At 26.5% G+C, this 17,857-nt stretch overlaps 5 protein-coding genes across 7 annotated transcripts in view; 1 reads left to right on the forward strand and 4 right to left on the reverse strand.

The window, feature by feature from the left end:
- Positions 1-317: 317 nt before the first annotated feature.
- LOC141537975 (peptidyl-prolyl cis-trans isomerase FKBP4) lies at positions 318-2,259 on the reverse strand. Of its 2 annotated transcripts, none has more exons than XM_074259207.1 (2): positions 2,163-2,259; positions 318-1,371 (listed from the first exon to the last, which is right to left on the reverse strand). In XM_074259207.1, the coding sequence occupies exon 2, from the start codon at positions 1,362-1,364 to the stop codon at positions 528-530; it is 837 nt and encodes a 278-aa protein (XP_074115308.1). In that variant the 5' UTR covers positions 1,365-1,371; positions 2,163-2,259; the 3' UTR covers positions 318-527. The 2 variants fall into 2 exon arrangements, with proteins under 2 accessions (XP_074115308.1, XP_074115307.1); XM_074259206.1 differs by lacking the exon at positions 2,163-2,259 and adding an exon at positions 2,012-2,141.
- Positions 2,209-5,271, reverse strand: LOC141537974 (retinol dehydrogenase 13). 2 transcript variants are annotated; one of them, XM_074259205.1, is made up of 5 exons: positions 5,047-5,271; positions 4,621-4,786; positions 3,291-3,922; positions 2,386-2,524; positions 2,209-2,311 (listed from the first exon to the last, which is right to left on the reverse strand). In XM_074259205.1, exons 1-4 carry the CDS (start codon positions 5,121-5,123, stop codon positions 2,422-2,424), a joined length of 978 nt encoding a protein of 325 aa, XP_074115306.1. In that variant the 5' UTR covers positions 5,124-5,271; the 3' UTR covers positions 2,209-2,311; positions 2,386-2,421. The 2 variants fall into 2 exon arrangements, with proteins under 2 accessions (XP_074115306.1, XP_074115305.1); XM_074259204.1 differs by lacking the exon at positions 2,209-2,311 and having other exon boundaries at positions 2,319-2,524.
- Positions 5,272-5,830: 559 nt separating this feature from the next.
- St2 (Sulfotransferase 2) lies at positions 5,831-9,122 on the reverse strand. The gene is made up of 5 exons (XM_074259053.1): positions 8,165-9,122; positions 8,003-8,099; positions 7,768-7,924; positions 6,472-6,592; positions 5,831-6,407 (listed from the first exon to the last, which is right to left on the reverse strand). The coding sequence occupies exons 1-5, from the start codon at positions 8,358-8,360 to the stop codon at positions 5,971-5,973; spliced, it is 1,008 nt and encodes a 335-aa protein (XP_074115154.1). The 5' UTR covers positions 8,361-9,122; the 3' UTR covers positions 5,831-5,970.
- The window catches only part of Dredd (Caspase-8 Dredd), a 31,720-nt gene continuing 21,676 nt past the window's right edge, over positions 7,814-17,857 (forward strand). The window contains exon 1 of the mRNA XM_074259050.1: positions 7,814-7,926. The gene's annotated coding sequence lies outside the window, so the exon portion shown is untranslated. The remainder of the gene's footprint in view (positions 7,927-17,857) is intronic.
- Scat (VPS54 subunit of GARP complex scat) lies at positions 9,261-17,815 on the reverse strand. The gene is made up of 9 exons (XM_074259044.1): positions 17,553-17,815; positions 14,984-15,835; positions 13,521-13,833; positions 13,195-13,449; positions 12,010-12,444; positions 11,144-11,448; positions 10,846-11,063; positions 9,834-10,050; positions 9,261-9,742 (listed from the first exon to the last, which is right to left on the reverse strand). Exons 1-9 carry the CDS (start codon positions 17,672-17,674, stop codon positions 9,481-9,483), a joined length of 2,979 nt encoding a protein of 992 aa, XP_074115145.1. The 5' UTR covers positions 17,675-17,815; the 3' UTR covers positions 9,261-9,480.

A 17,857-nucleotide genomic window follows, 5' to 3' on the forward strand; every position in this document is an offset into this window, starting at 1 on the left:
ATATAATAGTTTTTAGTGAATCATAGAGGTTAACAATTTATTAACCTAATTGTTTATGTTCTAATGGTTCCTTAGTACCTACTATCAATTTTTTTTTCACTCTGTCAGTAAATTTAATTTTTTTTTTTTTTTAATTGAGTAATTGAAAAAAAAATTATTTTTATTTTATTTTGTATAAAATTTAAAAAAAAATTACATTTTTAAATTTACCGCCAAACTGAACTGTCTTCAATACTGTTCAAAATGGCCGCCATTAATTCCTGCCATATTTAGACTTATTTTAGCAATTATAAAAAAAACTATCAGTGGTATTAAAGTAATTTTTTGTAGAAACCTGTATTTTAGGCCCAAAAATTGATTAAAAAAAGAATTACATTGATAAGTTTTGTTATTGAGAAGATATAATAGTTTTTAGTGAATCATAGAGGTTAACAATTTATTCTGATGGATCCCTTGAATGTTTCTATTAAAAAAAAGAAACAAAATTAAATAAAAAAAAGAGAAGTTTAATTTTATAACCAAAATTATTAAATTTTAAACATTTTCTTCAACAAATTATCACTTTTTTTGGTAGCTTCCTCCCAAAGTTTGCTATAAACCACCATTTTCTTCCAAACTAACCCATTGTTGGGCTCGATGTGTGCTGCCCTCTGAAAGTCAAACAACGCACTTTCAATATTTTTCACCCCCGCAAAAGCACATCCTCTTCGGTACATCGCCCTGACGTTATTCTTGTCCCTAGCCAGAACTTTGGAACAAAGTGAAATAGTATGTTCAAAGTTCTCGTGTTTCAGCTGGCACATCGCCATGTTGTTGTACAAACTGGTTCTCAGTTTATCAATTTTCCGTTCCAACTCCAGAGGGAGCTGCAGGTCCGTAATCGGTTCCAAGGTGATGATCAAGCTGACGGCTTTGCTGAAGCGAACAAACGCGTCCTTGATTCTATTTTCCTGCATCAGCTTCAGGCCGCGTTCCTTGTACTGCGCAGCAACCTCGAACTTTTCTTCCGGCGTCCAGTCCCAGATCAGCTTGTATTCCTCGTGGTTGGCTAAAGTAATTTTTAGTTCCACCGCTAGGGGGCAGGGTAGGTTTATTCTTACTAGAGAAGTTTCACCTTCGCCCATCCATCTTACGGCGCGTTCTATTTGCCGGTTGACCTCGGAATCTGCTTCACCAATCACCAGAATTTTTTCTCCAGGTTCTAGGAGGTTAGAATTCAGTTCGACATTTAAGTGCTCTAGAATTTTTATTTCGGAGATTTTTAAATGACAAATTGATTTTTCTTCGGGCTTATTTATTATACTTCCGTGGGTTAGTACTTGTTTTTCGACTATTTTGTCGGATGAAATGTAATTGGTCTTCATTTTTAACCTGAAATATAAAAATTAATTTTACAAACAAAAAAAAAAAAAATTTTTTTTAAATATCTTTTAAAAATGTTTTTTTTTAAATTATTTTTTTATAAAAATATTTTTTTTTCTTTTTTAAATGTTTTTTTTTTTTTTAATATTTTTTTTTAGTAATAAAAATTAATTTCATAGAAAATTGTCATTTTTAGTCAACAAAGCAATTACAGATATTTTTTAAAAAATAAAAAACTTGTAATAAATTTATAAAAGTTAATTTAGCAGATATTTGATAATTTTAAAAATTTTTCTAACAAATAAATTATAGAAAAAAAAAATTATTAAAAAAATTAACTTTTCAGAAATTTTAAAAAAATTACAAATGCAATTTATTACAAATATTTTTTTTTAACAAATTTGTTTGTTAAAAAAATTAAAAAATTATCAAGTGACAGCTAAATTTAATAGAAAAATACAAAACGTCTGTCAAACGTTTATTTATTTTCAATTCTAATTATTTTTATAATTAATTTTACAAACTAAAATTTTTTTAAAAATTAATGTTATTTTAAAAATATAAATGTAACTAAAAAAAATTGACAATAATAAAAAAAATTAACAGCTCTAAAAAATAACAAGTAATATATAACCTAAAAATTTCTTACCACTGTCAAAAAACTAAACCAACTGTAAGTAACTTTGTTTAATTTTATAAAAAAAAAAAAAAAAAAAAAAAAAAAAAAAAACTATTTAAATCTTAACAAACACTTAATTTAATATTTATTATTTGTATTAATATTTAAATTATTGTTTTACTTTCAGCAAATGCAAGATCACCGACGGTTGCTCGTACATTTTCTTGAGTGTAAATATACTTACACATATTTAGATATGTAGTAGAGAATATATACATATATAATTCTGTCGGATATGCATAAGAATGGGGGTGTAAAAACCTACATAAACTGAAAATAATTAATAATAAAGAGTTATAAATAGTTTATTATACATATTAATTATTTTAAAAGTAAATATTTACATAAAATCTATTTTAAATAAAATACTCGATTTTATTTTATAATTTACTCCACTTGGTGCTGGTAACCCAAAGCCACTCAGCTAATTTAGTGTTTTTAACTTCTTCTGTTTCATCTTCTTCTTTGATAATATCAAATTGACTGAAAAAAAAAAAATTATTTAAATTTTAATAATAATAATAAAAATAATGACTTTATATGTGACATTAAAATTTCTATTTAAAATCGAAATTTAATAGATAAATGGACTATTAATAATAATTCTATCAATAACAGAATATATATAAATTTATCTATTTATATATTAATAATGGAATTTTAAAAGGTCACTAAATTTTTTAACAATAGAATTTTAATAGATTAATGGAATTTTCTATTATCAATGGAATTTTAATAGATGAATAGAATTTTCTATTAAAAATAAAATTTTAATGGATCAATCAAATTTTCTAACAATGAAATTTCAATAGATTAATAGAATTTTCTATTAATAATAGAATTTTAATGGATTAATGAAATTTTTTATTGACAATGGAATGTTAATGATTCATAAAATTTCTATTAAAAAACTAATTTATTAATTTAAAATTAAATTAATTTTCTCACAATTAAATTTCAATGGATCAATAGAATTTTATATTATTAATAGAATTTTAATGAATCAACGAAATTTTATAATATTGAAGTTTTCTATTAATAATAGAATTTTAATAGATTAATAGATGTTTCTATTGATAATGGAATTTTAATGGATAAATAAAAATATTAAAAATAAAATTTTGATTGATGAATAGAATTTTCTCACAATGGAATTTCAATAGATTATTAAAATTTTCTATTAATAATAAAATTTCAATAGACCAATAGAATATTTTGTCGATAATAAAATTTATATAACAATAATAACCTCAAATAAACTCCAGATAATTTCTGAAGTTCAGGATTCAAAGCAGCATTTAAAACAGCCTGAGCTCCCTGTTTCGGAGTCTTGATAAACAGCCAAAAGAAAGGTTTTATCATCACAGACGCTATAGTGCTCTTAGTGAAGCTCATGTGTCTCATAATTTCAGTGTCCACCAATCCAGGATGCACCGAGTTGACAGCAACTCCTGTACCAGCCAACTTCTTGGCCAGTTCCTTGGCAAATAACACATTAGCGAGCTTGCTTTGAGAGTACGCGTCTCCAGCTTCATAACTTTGCTCGCTATTCAAGTCCTCAACCTTTATTTTTCCTCGTCGATGAGCCGCACTAGCGACCACAACCACCCTCGAAGGCGCCGAGGATTTGAGCTTGTCCAGAAGTAAATTAGTCAGCAGAAAGTGGCCCATGTGGTTCACTCCCAGCTGGGTTTCAATACCGTCCTTGGTGACGCTCTTCGGACATCTCATCACTCCAGCGTTGTTTATCAGAATGTCCAGTCGGTCGTGCTCCTCGTTGAAGGCTTTTACAAACTCTCTGATACTTGATTGGGACGCTAAATCACACAGTCGGCAGTAAATAAACTTGTTCTTTGTTTCCAGCACGATTTCTTTTCTGGTCTGGAATTCATTTTCATTAATTAAATTTTATTGATTTAAGTAAAAAATAAAATTTTTAGTGACAATAAAAATCGAATTTAATAAATAAATAATGGCAAAAAAATTGGGATGTAAAAATTTTTGAAATTAAATAATCAAATTAACCGACATTTGAAAATTTTTATAATTTTATTTATTGAAAAATAATTTTTAAAAATTAAAAAAAAAAATTTGCACATGTAGAAAATTTTTCAAAGTATTTTTTCAGTTTTAATTTAATTAATAAAAAAAACATAATTTTTTTTTTTAATTTGAAAGTTTAATAAAAATTGAAAATTTTTTAGGAGTGTTTTCACGGCAAACGTTAAATTTTTTTTTTTTCATCAAATTCGAACTAAAAAAATATTTTTAAAAAATTGCACTTGTAGTTTTTAAAATCTCCATTCAAAAAAAATTTTTTTTTCAATAAAAAATTTCCTGACAATTGTCAGATGTCTAATTTTATTTTCTTGAATATTAAAAATAAAAATTTTTGATATCTTGCTTAGCTCTTAAATAAAAAAAAAATAACCGGAAAAAAATTTTTATTTTTAAAGAAATTTATCTAAATTTTTTTCAAATAAAACTTTTACTATAAAAAATCCAATTTTTTTTTTTTTTTTTTTTTTTTTTTTTTTTTGGAAAAACTTGCAAAAATAATACTTACTAATAAAAATTACCTTTTCACATTTACCTAGATCTCGACATGCCATTACAATTTTAGCATCTCGCTTTGCCAAATCACGAGTCACTTCTTTACCAATTCCAGTGTTAGCTCCTGTCACAATTACAACTTTATCTGTTAATTTTTCTGTGCCTTCATAAGCTTTTCCAGCAAGCTTGTCCCTAAAAAAACAAAATGTAATTATTAATCATAAACTCAATCAATTACAATACAATCATAACAAAATTAAATTAGCCGAAAATTAAATGTCTAAAAATTTTTTATTTTTTTTTATTTGCAAAAATTTGACATATAGGAAGTTTGAAAAATTTTAAGTTCTTTCTTTTTTAATATTTTTTTATTGATAGAAAAGTCAAAAATTGTCAAATGTCTGCTAATTTTAATATTATCAATAATAATAAAATTAAAAATAAAAACTTACTTGATTATGTAAAGAGTGCCGACTAAAGTGCAAGCCGCACTACCAAAAACAACTGACTTTGGTAATTTAATTCCCATAGTGATAAAATTTTTGTTTAATTTTTTAATTAATAACAATTGTTTTAAAATTTATGTTTTTATTATTTAGGAGTAAACATCAACTCTTTACTTGGAATCACGTGGACTACTAGGAGCTTTTAGGTTAGGATTTTGTAATAATACTGGCAGCAGTTGTCATGTGTTATGATTAAGAATATTTTTAAAATTTCAATAAAAATTTTTAATTACTAAATATGACATTTAATTATAATACTAAAGTTAGCCGACGTTTTAAATTTTTTTTCAATAATTAAATTAAAACAAAAAAATAACAAAATAAAAATTGCAATTTTTTAAATTTTTTACAAATGAATTTTTATTTTCTATTTTTTTGTAATAATTTTTTCACTTAAAAAAAATTCTAAAAATTTTTAAATGTCGGCTAACTTAATTGTCATTAAATTTACACAATTTTTATGACACTGAAGTTCGCAGACATAAAAATTATTTTAAAATTGACAGTTGACGGCTAACTTCAGCAGTATCGATTTTTTGATTTTATTTAACAAAAAAATTTGCTCCAAAAAATTATTTTTAAGAAGTTGTATTTTTAATTTATTAAAATTTCTACATGTCAATTTTTTTTTTTTAAGTAAAAATTTCATCTCATAATTTAAATTGAAATTTTTTTAACAAGTACCAACCGTCAAAATTAAAAAAAAATAATTTTACTTACAAAAAATTAATTAAAAAATTAAAATTTTTTAATCACCACATTAAATAAAATACAAAAATTCTTAATTTTATAAAAACTTACTTCTAATAAAATTTAATAAACATATTTATTTTCTTAAAATTATATAATAAAGTTGGCACTTTTGAAAACTCAGTCATCTCCATAATCAAACTCAAGCCCCGTATTTTTAAAATTATTTTCCGCCCAAAGATCAAATTTCCTTGTCACCTCTTCATTCATATGATTTTTCCAATCTCCGATTTTTCCTTTCCGAATAAATTTATCTGTTTCATTTTTATTCTCACATTTTTCACCATTTCCATTAGAAGTTTCTACATTTTTATTTCCATTCGCCAAAACCGCTTCTAGATTAATGGCGGGATTGGCGGCCATTTTAGAAAACTCCAAATGACTTGCAAGCGCTCTAACCTGTTCTTCAGTCAGTGATTTACCCAAAAAATCAGCTGTTTTATGTATCGCGGTAATTTGGTCGCGCTTCATTTCTTCGTAAGTGAGGAACAGAATATTTTCTTCGTTCCTGCGGTTCCAGAACGAGAGAACGTGCTGCCAAAATGGATTCATTGGAGCTAAAAAATTTTTTGTAAGTACTTAAACAATTAATATCATTATTAATTATTAATTTTTTATTACCAGTGTCATTGATAAATAACTCAGCAAGTTCTTCAAATGTTCCATTGTAATCATGCATTAATTTTAAATAATGGAACAAACTGACGCATGTGTCTTTTGGGTTTCTTGTCACGTATATAACCTAAAAAATTGTAATTAATCACTTGTTATACTATTATAATTCGCTTATTATCTTTAATTTTATCTATTTCATATCAATAATCATAATAAAAATTATATAAATTATATTATTCATAATAAATATGAAACTGAAGTTAGCAGAATGTTTAAAAATTTTTTATTTTTTTTATTAATTAAATTACAACTAAAAAGATATTTATAAAAAATTGTTCTTATAGTTTTTGAAGTTTTTTACGTGAAATTTTTTCAATAAAAAATTTTCTCTGATAATTTTCTTTAATTTTAACATGTAAAATTTTTTTAATAAATTTTTTTTCATAACAATTTAATTGTTATAAAATTCTAAAAAAATTTGTAATGTCTGTCAACTTCAGTGTCATAAATTATTTTGATAAAATTAAAGATTTTGAGATTATTCAATGACATTAAAGTTAGTTGTCACTATTATAATTTTTTTATTTTTCTAGATGTCAATTTTCAATTTTCAATTTTCTAGATGTCAATTTTTTGTTCTTATTTTTTTTTTTCCTATAATTTATTTGTTAAAAAAATTTTTTTAATTAATTAGTATCTGCTGAATTGATTCTCATGATTATTAAATTTTTTAAAAAAATTAAAAATTTCACTTTTTTTTTTTTTTTTTTTGGTAAAATTTCTAAAAATCCAAATTTTGGGTATTTTTATGAAAAAAAGGTAAATATTTATCAGTGGGGTCAACCATTTTAATTTTCATTTTTTGAACGAAATTCCTACTTGAGTTTATTGATATGTCTTTATTTAAAAAAGACATAAAAAAATGAAAAATTTCAAGAAAAAAGGTAATTATGAATTTTTTAGAAAATTGAGACATTCAACTTTTTTTTTAAATTGTTCATTTTTTTATGTACTTAAAAAAAAAAATATCAAAATAGATAAAATAGAAATTTTATCCAAAAATATGAGAGCCAAAATTTTTTCCAACTTTTGAAGGTACAATGGTATCAAAATTTTTATTTTTTTCTTTCACGACATTTTTTATCATAAATGCGCCCCGTTATCGATATCATTTTTTGGGCTTCTAATTGTAAAATGTTTCTCTTTATAATTTATTTGTCAAAAAAGTTCTAAAAATGATCAAATGTCTCTCAATTTCAATATCTTTTACAATTATTTAAAAAATATTAATTAAATTCATACTTTTGGTTTTTTAGATTTTATCTGCTGAGGCAATAATTCCCATGGTAAGTGCGTTTTTACATAACGCGGTCTAGCTGTTTTCTCAACATTCTCCACGGAATTTCCGAACTGAGAAAAAAAATCCACGTATTTTCCTGTCACCATCAACGCCGATGATCTGTAAGTAAAAAATACAAATTATTTCACCAATAATAATAATTTATAAAAAAAAAATATATATAAATTATCTTCTTACTCTAACAAAGGATTCCGAATTAACAAAGGAACTTTAGCTTTTTCAAAATCAAGGTCGTTTCCGATGCACCAAACCATTTCTTGGGCCCAATGACTTCCTGTAAAAAATTAATCATAATTATTGTAATTATTAAAATAATTACCAATTAATTAAATACTCAACCTGTTCGTGGATAAGAAACCATCCAAACGTCATCTGGATATATCTCCATGTCACGAATCTTCTTTCCCAGGGTAACATACTGAGGCGGCAGTAAACAATTACCCGGTTCAACGCGCAAAAAACTTGTTTGCACCCCAAACATGCGGTCCAGCGTTTTGCCGACTTTGCCTTCAACAGTTGTGAATTTCAACTCCATTTAAGAAAAATACAATTTATTTTTTTTGATATCCCGAGCGATGTTCACCGTGCAATTACTTGGAATGCAACTGCAACAAGTTGATCTTTTGCTCAGAGAAAAAAAAAATTATATGCATTTAAAAACGAGTTTTACTCGATTTCTCGGTGTTAGTTTTTTTTTTTTTTTTTTTTTTTGTTTATATTATTATTACTTTCCCTGATGAAAATATCTGAAGAGAAAGTTGCATGAAAGTAACAGTCTAATGGCTGCATTTAAGGAGATTCAAATACCCTCCTAGTGTAATGAATGTCTCTAAAAAAATGATACGTAGAAATACTTTTGTTGTGCATCTTAAAATTAATTTTTAAATTAATTAACATTTTTGAGAAAATTTCAAAAATATTCATTCCATGATTATTTATGTATTTTTAAAAAGTTCAATACAATACGTAAATAGAAAATATTCAAAGATTGTTTTAGCACAATTTTTCCGATAATTTAGGGTTGAAAAATTTTTAGTAAATATTTTCAAGTGGAGTCACTATTTTAATTTATATTTTTTTGAACGAAATTTCTATTTGATTTGATTGATATATTTAAAAAAAAAAAAAAAATTCACAATTTAAAAAAAAATTGACTACCACAATTTTCAAAAATTAAAAAAAAAAATTTATAAATTAAAAAAGGAAAAAAGTTGAATATCACAATTTTTGAAAAAATGATATATTCTGGATTATACTCATTGTAATCTAGATTATACTGCGTGATATCTGGATTATACTCATTATAATCTGGATTATACTCATTATAATCTGGATTATACTAGCTACTATCTAAAAAAAAAAAATTTTTTTTTTTTTAGATAGCGAGCGCACATTATTTTTCGTAGAATACAAGGCCAGTAATTAAACACAAAAATAAATTCAATCAGGCATTTAATTAATAAATACGTTATAACAAATAACGCGATATTGTTAATACCCCGTTAAATTGCACACATGAAAATTTACATTATAAAGTACAAATAAATAATTAAAAACGTGGAATAAAAAAGTTGTAAAGTCTTCATAGTGAATCAAGTTCCACGGTAAAGTTGGTGCATGGCATCCAGGAGGCAATAGATAACACGCTCTGCATGTTATCTGGTCCAAATGTCTGCCATCCAATCGTCGCTTAGCTCGTCGTAAGGCAGGACCTTAAGGTTTCTTAATGCCTCAAGATAAAAGGTCAGCTCGGAAATTACGACCCCGTGTTGGGGCCCGCCATTATTTACAATGTTCATTTTGAATAATTGTTCCCGTAGTTTTTCCTTGAAGGAGCTGTTTACCGTCCGGTAGAGCGACTGGACGTCTGCTGCTGGTAAGATTCCGGAAACTGCTTCGTGTAATTTTACTAAGTGTCTGCAATTAATATCACAAGTAGTATTTTTTAATTCGTCCTTAATATGAACTTTAACCTCTAAAATTTTTTAACAAAATTTATATCAAGTACCTGGAAATATTTCGGAATGACTGTGAGGGCACTGGAGGACGCGCGTCCCAAATAGAAATCTGTCCACCTACTAAATTGTCAACGATTGTCAAGATCTTGCCCTCTATTTCTCTAATGTGCGCGCGAACATCGCGTTCCACGCTATCCAGCAGCGCCACCCCACCTGTTCCTCCGACAGTTCCTCCTAAACCTGGCCCGCGGGTAGAATTTGCTAATTCTGAAAAATTCAAAGATAGTCTCGGTGATCTCTCTATCAATTACACAAATAGAAAATTATACTGAATGTAACAGACATTTAATAACTTAAAAATTTTTTATATTAATTAAATTTAAGGGGGAACATCATTGTGACGATAAAAAAAAAAGAGGTAATTTTCGGGAATTTTTTTGACACAGAAAATAAAGGAATTTGGGGATCGGATTTATTTTATTTTATTAAGGGTATTTAAAGATTATTAAAGATTATTACCTTAAATTTTTATTAAAAAATATTTAATTATTACGAAGTTATTAACAATCTCGTAGAACACTAGAAAAATTTTCCCCTTTCATAGTTTTAAAAAATTTCTATTTTAAAGATTTTTTTAGTCGAGTTAAAAAAAAAAAAAAAAAAAAAAAGCACTGAGAATAGTGAGAAAATTTTTAATCAGTCGCCATTTTTTTTTAAATTAAAATTTTCAAAATTCCTTTAAAATTAAAAAAGATTAAAAAATAATTTGGGTTTTTATTTTCAGATGATCCGTTTTTGAGTTATCGAACCGACCATGGAGGAGAAAATTTTTTCTATTGCTCTACGAGATTGTTAATAACTTTGTAATAATTAAATATTTTTTAAACTATAAAAATTAACCAGAATCCGAGTGAATTTTAGTTTACTTTTTTCCGTGTACAATTTTTTTTTCGAACGAAAATTTTAAGATACTCCAAATAAATTTTTCTATCATTTAACCAAAAATTTTTAGTGATATTAAATTAATGTAATTTTTCTATTAATATATTAAAAAAACCGTACCTTGGAAATGCGACTTAACAAATGGCATACACCACAATAAAAGCTTCAAGCTACGACTGGCAAGCACTAAAATCGTGCTGGTAATAGTTTTCAATCCCGCGGCTTGCATCGCACCAGCGCCTAGCACCAATTGGCAACACCGCGAGTTGTAATGACGAAGTAACTCTGCTAAATAACGTCCTATACTCCCCGACAAGACTTGCAATTCAGTAGCTATACTATTTAAAAAAAAAAAAATATTTTATTAATTTAAAATAATTAAGTTAATTATAATAAAATAAAATTTATAATAACTTACCAACAATACTCATCAATCATTTGTACAAGCATAATAACAGAACTGACAACAGCAAATTGTTCATTATCGATAGTTAAAAAATTTTTTACATCACTAAGTCCACTAGGACAATCGTTAATATTATTACTATTAATTTTTACAGATAATAATTCTTTGGGAAATTTTTTAAACTGATGAACGCGGTCTATTAATATCTGAAAGTCTCGTGGAATGTCAGCTTGCTTCCACATTTCGGTATCTAGGAGTTGACTAAGTTTTTGTTTCCTTTCATTGTGGAATTTCTGTACAAATTTACTGGCGTGTATCTACAAAGAAAATAAATATTATCAATATCATTTATATTATTGGGAGAATAAAAAAAAATTTTGTGTTCAGGATAGTCATATAATAAAATCGGTTTTTTTCAGTTTAAATTTAGTGTCATTGCAAAGGTCGCGCCAAATTTGTTTAAATTTCAAAAATCGTCAAAAATCTATTTTTTTTTTTTTTTTATAATTTTTTTCTCGTTACGGTATAATTTTATAGACCAAAAAAAAAAATAAGTTTCTGAAAGTTTCAGTTCAAAATTAAAATTTTTAAAGGTCGCTCATAATTTTTTTTTTTTTTTTTTTTTTATTTATTAGTGCATTACTTTAGATTTTTTTTTAGCGACCTTTTAATATTCAAATTAAAATTCCTTACATTTTTTTTTTTTTTAGGACAATAATAGATAAAAATACACCACGATTTTTGAAATTTAAAAAAATTTTGAGCGATCTTTTAATAATTTTTTTTTTTGAGCTGTTATGAGCTTATATCTTTAAAAATGTCAATAGTTAAGAAAATACAGTGCAATTTAACAAAATTCATTATTTAAAAATACTCACTTTAAAGGCAGAACGAAGCGCAGTGCACTGTTTACCGCATATCAATTCACAGGTATCGGTAAATTCATCTATGATACTCGCCAGTTGGCAAACCTGAGCGACAGTAGCGCCACGGTCACTCAGCCATGAATTGTCATCTTTGAGTATCGAAATTGCCTCTTTGTCGCTGTTGAACTTATTGTTGCTATTTACTACAGTAGATTCTTTGTTAAACTCATTTATATTCTTCTCTCGGTCATTATTTGCAGACACAGAAGGTGAAAGTAGTTGACTCGCCAGTCGTTCATGACAATAATCACATATTGTTGATAACATATCATTAAGCTTATTCTTAACCCGTAAGTATTCTTCGGTTGTTAATAATTTATCTATATTATTTCTATCTACATTATCACTGGATAAAGATGCTGTTTCACTCATTACTTCGTACACAGCCTAGAACAAATATAATTAAAAAGGTTGCATTTTTCATAACTTTACTAATTTTTTTTTTTTTTTTTTTTTTTTTTTTTCATTTTAATCAAAATTATTATGACGAAATGAAGAAATAAATATTTCAATACTTAATTTTTGGTAATTTTAAAATTTAAAATTATTTAAATTTGAATTTTAGCGGGAGAGTGACGTAGTACTATATCCGGTTGCGTAACGCCATCTTACAGCAAATTCACAAACTATTTATGTTTGGTAATGAGGGAAAATTTATTTAAAATTTTAATTTTTAATATTAGCAAAAAATTTGTATTTTTTTAAAATGAAGAAAAATTTAAAAAAAAAAAAAATTTAGAAAAATTTATTTAAAATTTTAACTTTTAATATTATCAAAAAATTTGTATTTTTTTAAAATGAATGAAAATTTTTTTTCCAAAAAAATTTTGAAAAATTTATTTAAAATTAAATTTTTAATAAAATTGTCTATAGAATTTTGAATTTAATTGATATTTATATTTAATTCTATAAATTAAAAAATTTTAATTATTTTTTTTTTTTAATTTTCAAAATTTCAACGATTAATGACTCATACTATTAATTTAAAAATTTTAAGAATTTTTATGGGTTTTTTTATTTTAAATTATCAAATATTGACTACTACAGTTGTTGTGACTCAACTGGAGCGAAAAGACTTCCTTAAACTCATTATATTGATTTATTACTAACTGTACCTTATTTAAAAAAAGCAATTACCTTAATCCGCATCAACAAACTAGTCAAAGATTGAATAGTACTCGACAATAAGGTCAACCGTTCAGTCAACGACAAACCAGTGACCTCTAACGCAGCCGCTTGTTGATCACTACAACAATCACTGGCAGCTAGTGCTTCAATAATACGTTGCTTGGTGACAGCACGGATTGTCGTAATGCTTTCTTCCTTGTAAGTATCAATGAATTGAAAGTGCTTTTGTCTCAGCAGTCCCGATATTATTGACACCAATTTATCCTGTCAATAAAATATTCAATAAATTAATAAATTAACCACTGATTAAGTGACAATTGATCTTTGACACTTACAGCATCCAGAACAGAATAGTCAGCGGTGAGTGGCCGGTTCAGATCGGCAGTCGAGTACCTTTGGAACTCGGTGTGAAGCATCTTGTCGACCAGCTTCTCCATTTCAGTCAACTGGGAACTCAAGTGTCGGAAGCTCTGAATACCGTTGAGTTCCTGGTGCAGGATTTCTTGGGTCGTTGATATTAGGTCAAGGGCTGCGACGTAATCCGGCGTCGAAAGAAGCAACTGGATCATTGGTTGGCTCTGATGAACAGTCGCCATAAGTTTTAATTTTTCGTAAACGTGAAGTCTATTTGATCGCGCTCTTTCTAGCCTGAAACATTTAAATAATTAGTCAATAATTTATTTTTTTTTTTATTAAAATAAATTACTGTTTTTTTTTTTATTTGAAAAAAATATTTTAAAGAATTTATTTATAATTTTTTTATCAAATAAATTATAGCAACAAAAATTTATTTAAAAAAAATGTGTATATTTAGAAAATTTTAAAAATTATAAATATAATTTTTTAGGCCTAGTTTATTTTTCAAAAAAAAAAAAAAAATGAAAAATTTTCAAGTGTGCTAATTTCAGTGTCATGAAAATTTTTTACTTAATTTTTTCATAATCTATATAATTAATAAAAAAAAAAAATTTGTTTACGGGATATTTATTTATCAAAATAAATTTTTTAAATTTAATTTAGGATCATTGGAAAGGTCTTAAACTGAATTTGTACCTTTTCAATGTTTCATATGTTTTTCAGCAATTGTTATTTATTATGAAAAAAAAAGTAGCTAACAAGTAATATTCGTATAAAAAGAATTTCTTGTTTTTTCTTCACTTGAAAAAAATGTTTCTAAAAATTAATTTATAATTTTTAACAAATAAATAAAAAAATGGGTTTTTATAGTTAAACTTGGTATCTTGTGAACTATTTACATTTTCAAAGATATAAACTCATCCCGAAGTCACATTTATCCAGAGATTTCATTTGAGTACCCACATCAATTTTTCATATATTTATATATTTCACAAATACTTCATATATAAAATATATAAAAAATACCATGTGGGTACTCAAATAAAAGGTCTCGATGAGTGTAACATCGAAATGAGCTTATATTTTTAAAAATGTCAATAATTAAGAAATTACATTGCATCTTGTTATCTGATGATATTTTTAAAGATACAAGCTCATCTTTAGATTACACTCATCGAGAGCTTTCATTTGAGTACCCACATCAATTTTTCATATATTTCATATATTTATATATATTATATATATGTATATATGAAAAATATATCAAAAATGCATGTGGGTACTCAAATGAAAGCTCTTGATGAGTGTACCATCGGGATGAGCTTATATCTTTAAAAAGGTCAATAGTTAAGAAAATACAGTGCAATTTAACAAAAGTAATTATTTAATAAAGCAAAATTTTATTTATTTTTTAATAATAATAATTTAATAATAAACCAACCTCAAAAGATTCAAAGAATCAACAACAAAATTCCTATTAATGTCTTTGATATTCCTCCTCAAAGCCTTGCAGATATTGATAGTCTGAGTGAGCTGCTCCATCAAGACATCATGTGAGGTCATGGCTTGGAAGAAAGCCTGAGACTTGCTGGCGACTTGCTCAGCAATCCTCACTTCAACGATGTCCAGGTAGTGGCTGAACTTCTCCTGGTAGTACCTGACCTGAAGCATGACATCATTGGTAAAAATTTCGGTCTTCGCCAGCAAGCCGTCTTTAGTGAAGGGAAAGACACTCTCAAAGGTGTCGCGACTAGACAGATCCAAATTGGGGTTCCTAAAAATACTGGGAATGCTCGAGAAGTCAAACTCCTCCCTCTCCTGGCACGAGGTCGACGAGCTCGAGTTTATCGAGGTCTGGGACCTGGTCGAGTGTCTCCGGTACCTCCTGCCGATTTTTTTCAAGTACCCGTCGAAATAATTGATAGTGACGTCTGGAGGAAGGTACTGGCTCTTGGGGATGGTCACGTGCTCTGTGAATCCGTCGCCCCAGGTCTTGGTCAGGAAGTTCCCCTGCTTCCCTTTTTTTGGGTCGTTCAAGACTGCTGGGAGGTTCGCCGCCGCGGAATACACTGTCCACGTCGGCTTTGACATCCCCGTTGTCTGCGCGTAGTTTCCCGATGGTGACACTCCGTTTTTTAGCGCACTCTGCTGCATCACCGCGTGCTTTCCTGCGTGGGCTATGTAATCGCTGTCCGATACTCCCTCCAGTGGCAAGCTTGAACACACTGAGTTGTAGCCATAGTGGCAGACGAACGAGCCGCCTTCTTTTGAACAGTGGGAGTCTCGCAAGTGTCTGAAATAATTATTATTGATTTAATTTATTATACTTCAAGAAAAAAAAAATCTCATTTATTTTTTGATTTATTAAAAAAAATATTTAATCATTAATTACAACAGGGGTCCACCCTATTTTTTATTACACAGAAAAAAAAGTTCACTTGAATCAAGAAAATATTTTTCTTCTTAATTATTTTTTTGACAAGAAATTTTACTTATTCCAAAAAAATTAATTTTTTTGCTTTAAGAAATACTTTTCTTGATCCAAGAAAATTTATTTTTTGATAGAAGTAAATTTTCTTGTCTTGAGAAAATTTCTCTCTTGCTCCAAAAAATTAAATATAAAGATAGAAGTAAATTTTCTTGTCTTGAGAAAATTTCTCTCTTGCTCCAAAAAATTAAATATAAAGATAGAAGTAAATTTTTATTGATTAACATGTCAAATAATATTGAATCATTTTTTTTAACTCAATATGTATAATATCTCAATTTTTTATTTATTTTGAAAATTTATTAAAATTGTGATAACCAACTTTTTTTTTTTAATTGTTCATTTTTTTTATTTATTTTTTAAATAAAAATATGCCAATAAAATCAAATAGGAATTTCATTCAAAAAATGAAAATTAAAATGGTGAACCCCACTTAAAAATAATTACTAAATATTTTTTTGAAATTTCAAGGAGTAGAATTTATTTATTAAAAAAAATTTGAAAATTTTTATAAAAAATTTAATAATCCCAAAATCTTGAATTTTATCAAAGTAATTTTTATCATAACTATTGATATGAAATAGATCAAATTGAAGATAATAAGCGATGTCTTAATTAAAACAAATATTTAAAAGTTTTATTAGTAAAATGTTTAATTAATAAAAATACTTTTCTATTTTTTTTTTCTATTTATACTGAAGATACCTGATAATTTTTTTCAATAAAAAAAAATTATATAAATTTTTTTAATAAAATCGTGTTTTAAAAAAAAAGTTCTAAATTATTACTGCACAAATGAACAAATTTACATGCTCATTTTAAATTTACACATCTGTCAAAACATACTTTTGATAAAAATCATACTTCTCAAGAATCTCAATATATTCTACAATTTTTTTAATCATACTCAAGCTAATTAACAAACTTTTAATATTTTTCTTAAGTTTTATGGTTTTTACAATTACTTAAATCTTCTACTATTATACTTTTGCCTTGGCATTTAATGAGTATGAATAAATAAATAAAAAGTTTCAATAAAATATTTAATTTTTTCTATTAAAAAAAAAATTGTTGAAAATGGAAGAGAACCCATAAATCCATAAACCCATGAAGCCCCTAGAAGAATATTAAAAAAATTGTCAAGTGACAGCTAAATTTAATGTCATTAAAAAAATGTCAGGTGTCACTTGGAGTATCAAAAAATAGCCAGATGTCTTGTAATTTTAGTATTATTTCCTGCACATATCCTTGTCAGCATAGACAAAATCTTCTTATCTTGTCTCATATTTATTTGATATAAAAAAAAATTTTTTTAGATAAACAATAGGATGTTTAATTATGGATCACTCTGTAAATTGGAGTACAACCTTGATACTTAATTATCTGGTGAAGAAACCCGCTTCAGTGCACCTGACAAATTTTATATTAGTCTAAATAAATAATAATAATAATAATAATAATAATAATAATAATAATAATAATAATAATAATAATAATAAAAAGTAAACAAAAAAAAACTCACTTGACAAAATCAGCAGTTTTTTTAAAAATGAGGTTAGGACAATACTCGCAGGAGAGGGCTGGACTGTTAGTGTTAGTGTTGTTGTTAAGCTGTTCGGTGGAAATCTTCACCAGCTTGGCCATCGCTCAGTGGAAAGTCGGGTCCGGTGGGCTCCAGGAATGCATCGTGCTCACAGATTAAAATATGTCATATTTCAGCGGACTAACTGAGGCGAAGAACTTTTAATTATCGATAACATAATTGTAACTTATATATTTTATACTTTGTACCTGATAAGTGATAAGTTGTAGTAATAAGGTGGAATT

Source organism: Cotesia typhae, unplaced genomic scaffold (assembly GCF_013202065.1).
Source record: "Cotesia typhae breed Kobodo isofemale line unplaced genomic scaffold, CoteBio_Ctyphae contig_20, whole genome shotgun sequence".
Taxonomy (NCBI): Eukaryota; Metazoa; Arthropoda; class Insecta; order Hymenoptera; family Braconidae; genus Cotesia; species Cotesia typhae.

What these genes read in the sequence shown, in the direction of transcription:
- LOC141537974 (XM_074259205.1), bottom strand. Translation starts at nt 5,123, where the DNA reads ATGGGAATTAAATTACCAAAGTCAGTTGTTTTTGGTAGTGCGGCTTGC. An exon ending in ATCTAGGTAAATGTGAAAAG is followed by an intron (nt 3,923 to 4,620) that starts GTAATTTTTATT and finishes AATGAATTCCAG; the next exon opens with ACCAGAAAAGAAATCGTGCT. An exon ending in TTATCTGGAGTTTATTTGAG is followed by an intron (nt 2,525 to 3,290) that starts GTTATTATTGTT and finishes TTTTTTTTTCAG; the next exon opens with TCAATTTGATATTATCAAAG.
- Scat (XM_074259044.1), bottom strand. Translation starts at nt 17,674, where the DNA reads ATGGCCAAGCTGGTGAAGATTTCCACCGAACAGCTTAACAACAACACT. An exon ending in ACTATTCTGTTCTGGATGCT is followed by an intron (nt 13,450 to 13,520) that starts GTAAGTGTCAAA and finishes TTTTATTGACAG; the next exon opens with GATAAATTGGTGTCAATAAT. An exon ending in CGCTTCGTTCTGCCTTTAAA is followed by an intron (nt 11,449 to 12,009) that starts GTGAGTATTTTT and finishes TTTTCTTTGTAG; the next exon opens with ATACACGCCAGTAAATTTGT.
- LOC141537975 (XM_074259207.1), bottom strand. Translation starts at nt 1,364, where the DNA reads ATGAAGACCAATTACATTTCATCCGACAAAATAGTCGAAAAACAAGTA.
- St2 (XM_074259053.1), bottom strand. Translation starts at nt 8,360, where the DNA reads ATGGAGTTGAAATTCACAACTGTTGAAGGCAAAGTCGGCAAAACGCTG. An exon ending in GGTTTCTTATCCACGAACAG is followed by an intron (nt 8,100 to 8,164) that starts GTTGAGTATTTA and finishes AATTTTTTACAG; the next exon opens with GAAGTCATTGGGCCCAAGAA. An exon ending in ATTCGGAATCCTTTGTTAGA is followed by an intron (nt 7,925 to 8,002) that starts GTAAGAAGATAA and finishes TTTTACTTACAG; the next exon opens with ATCATCGGCGTTGATGGTGA.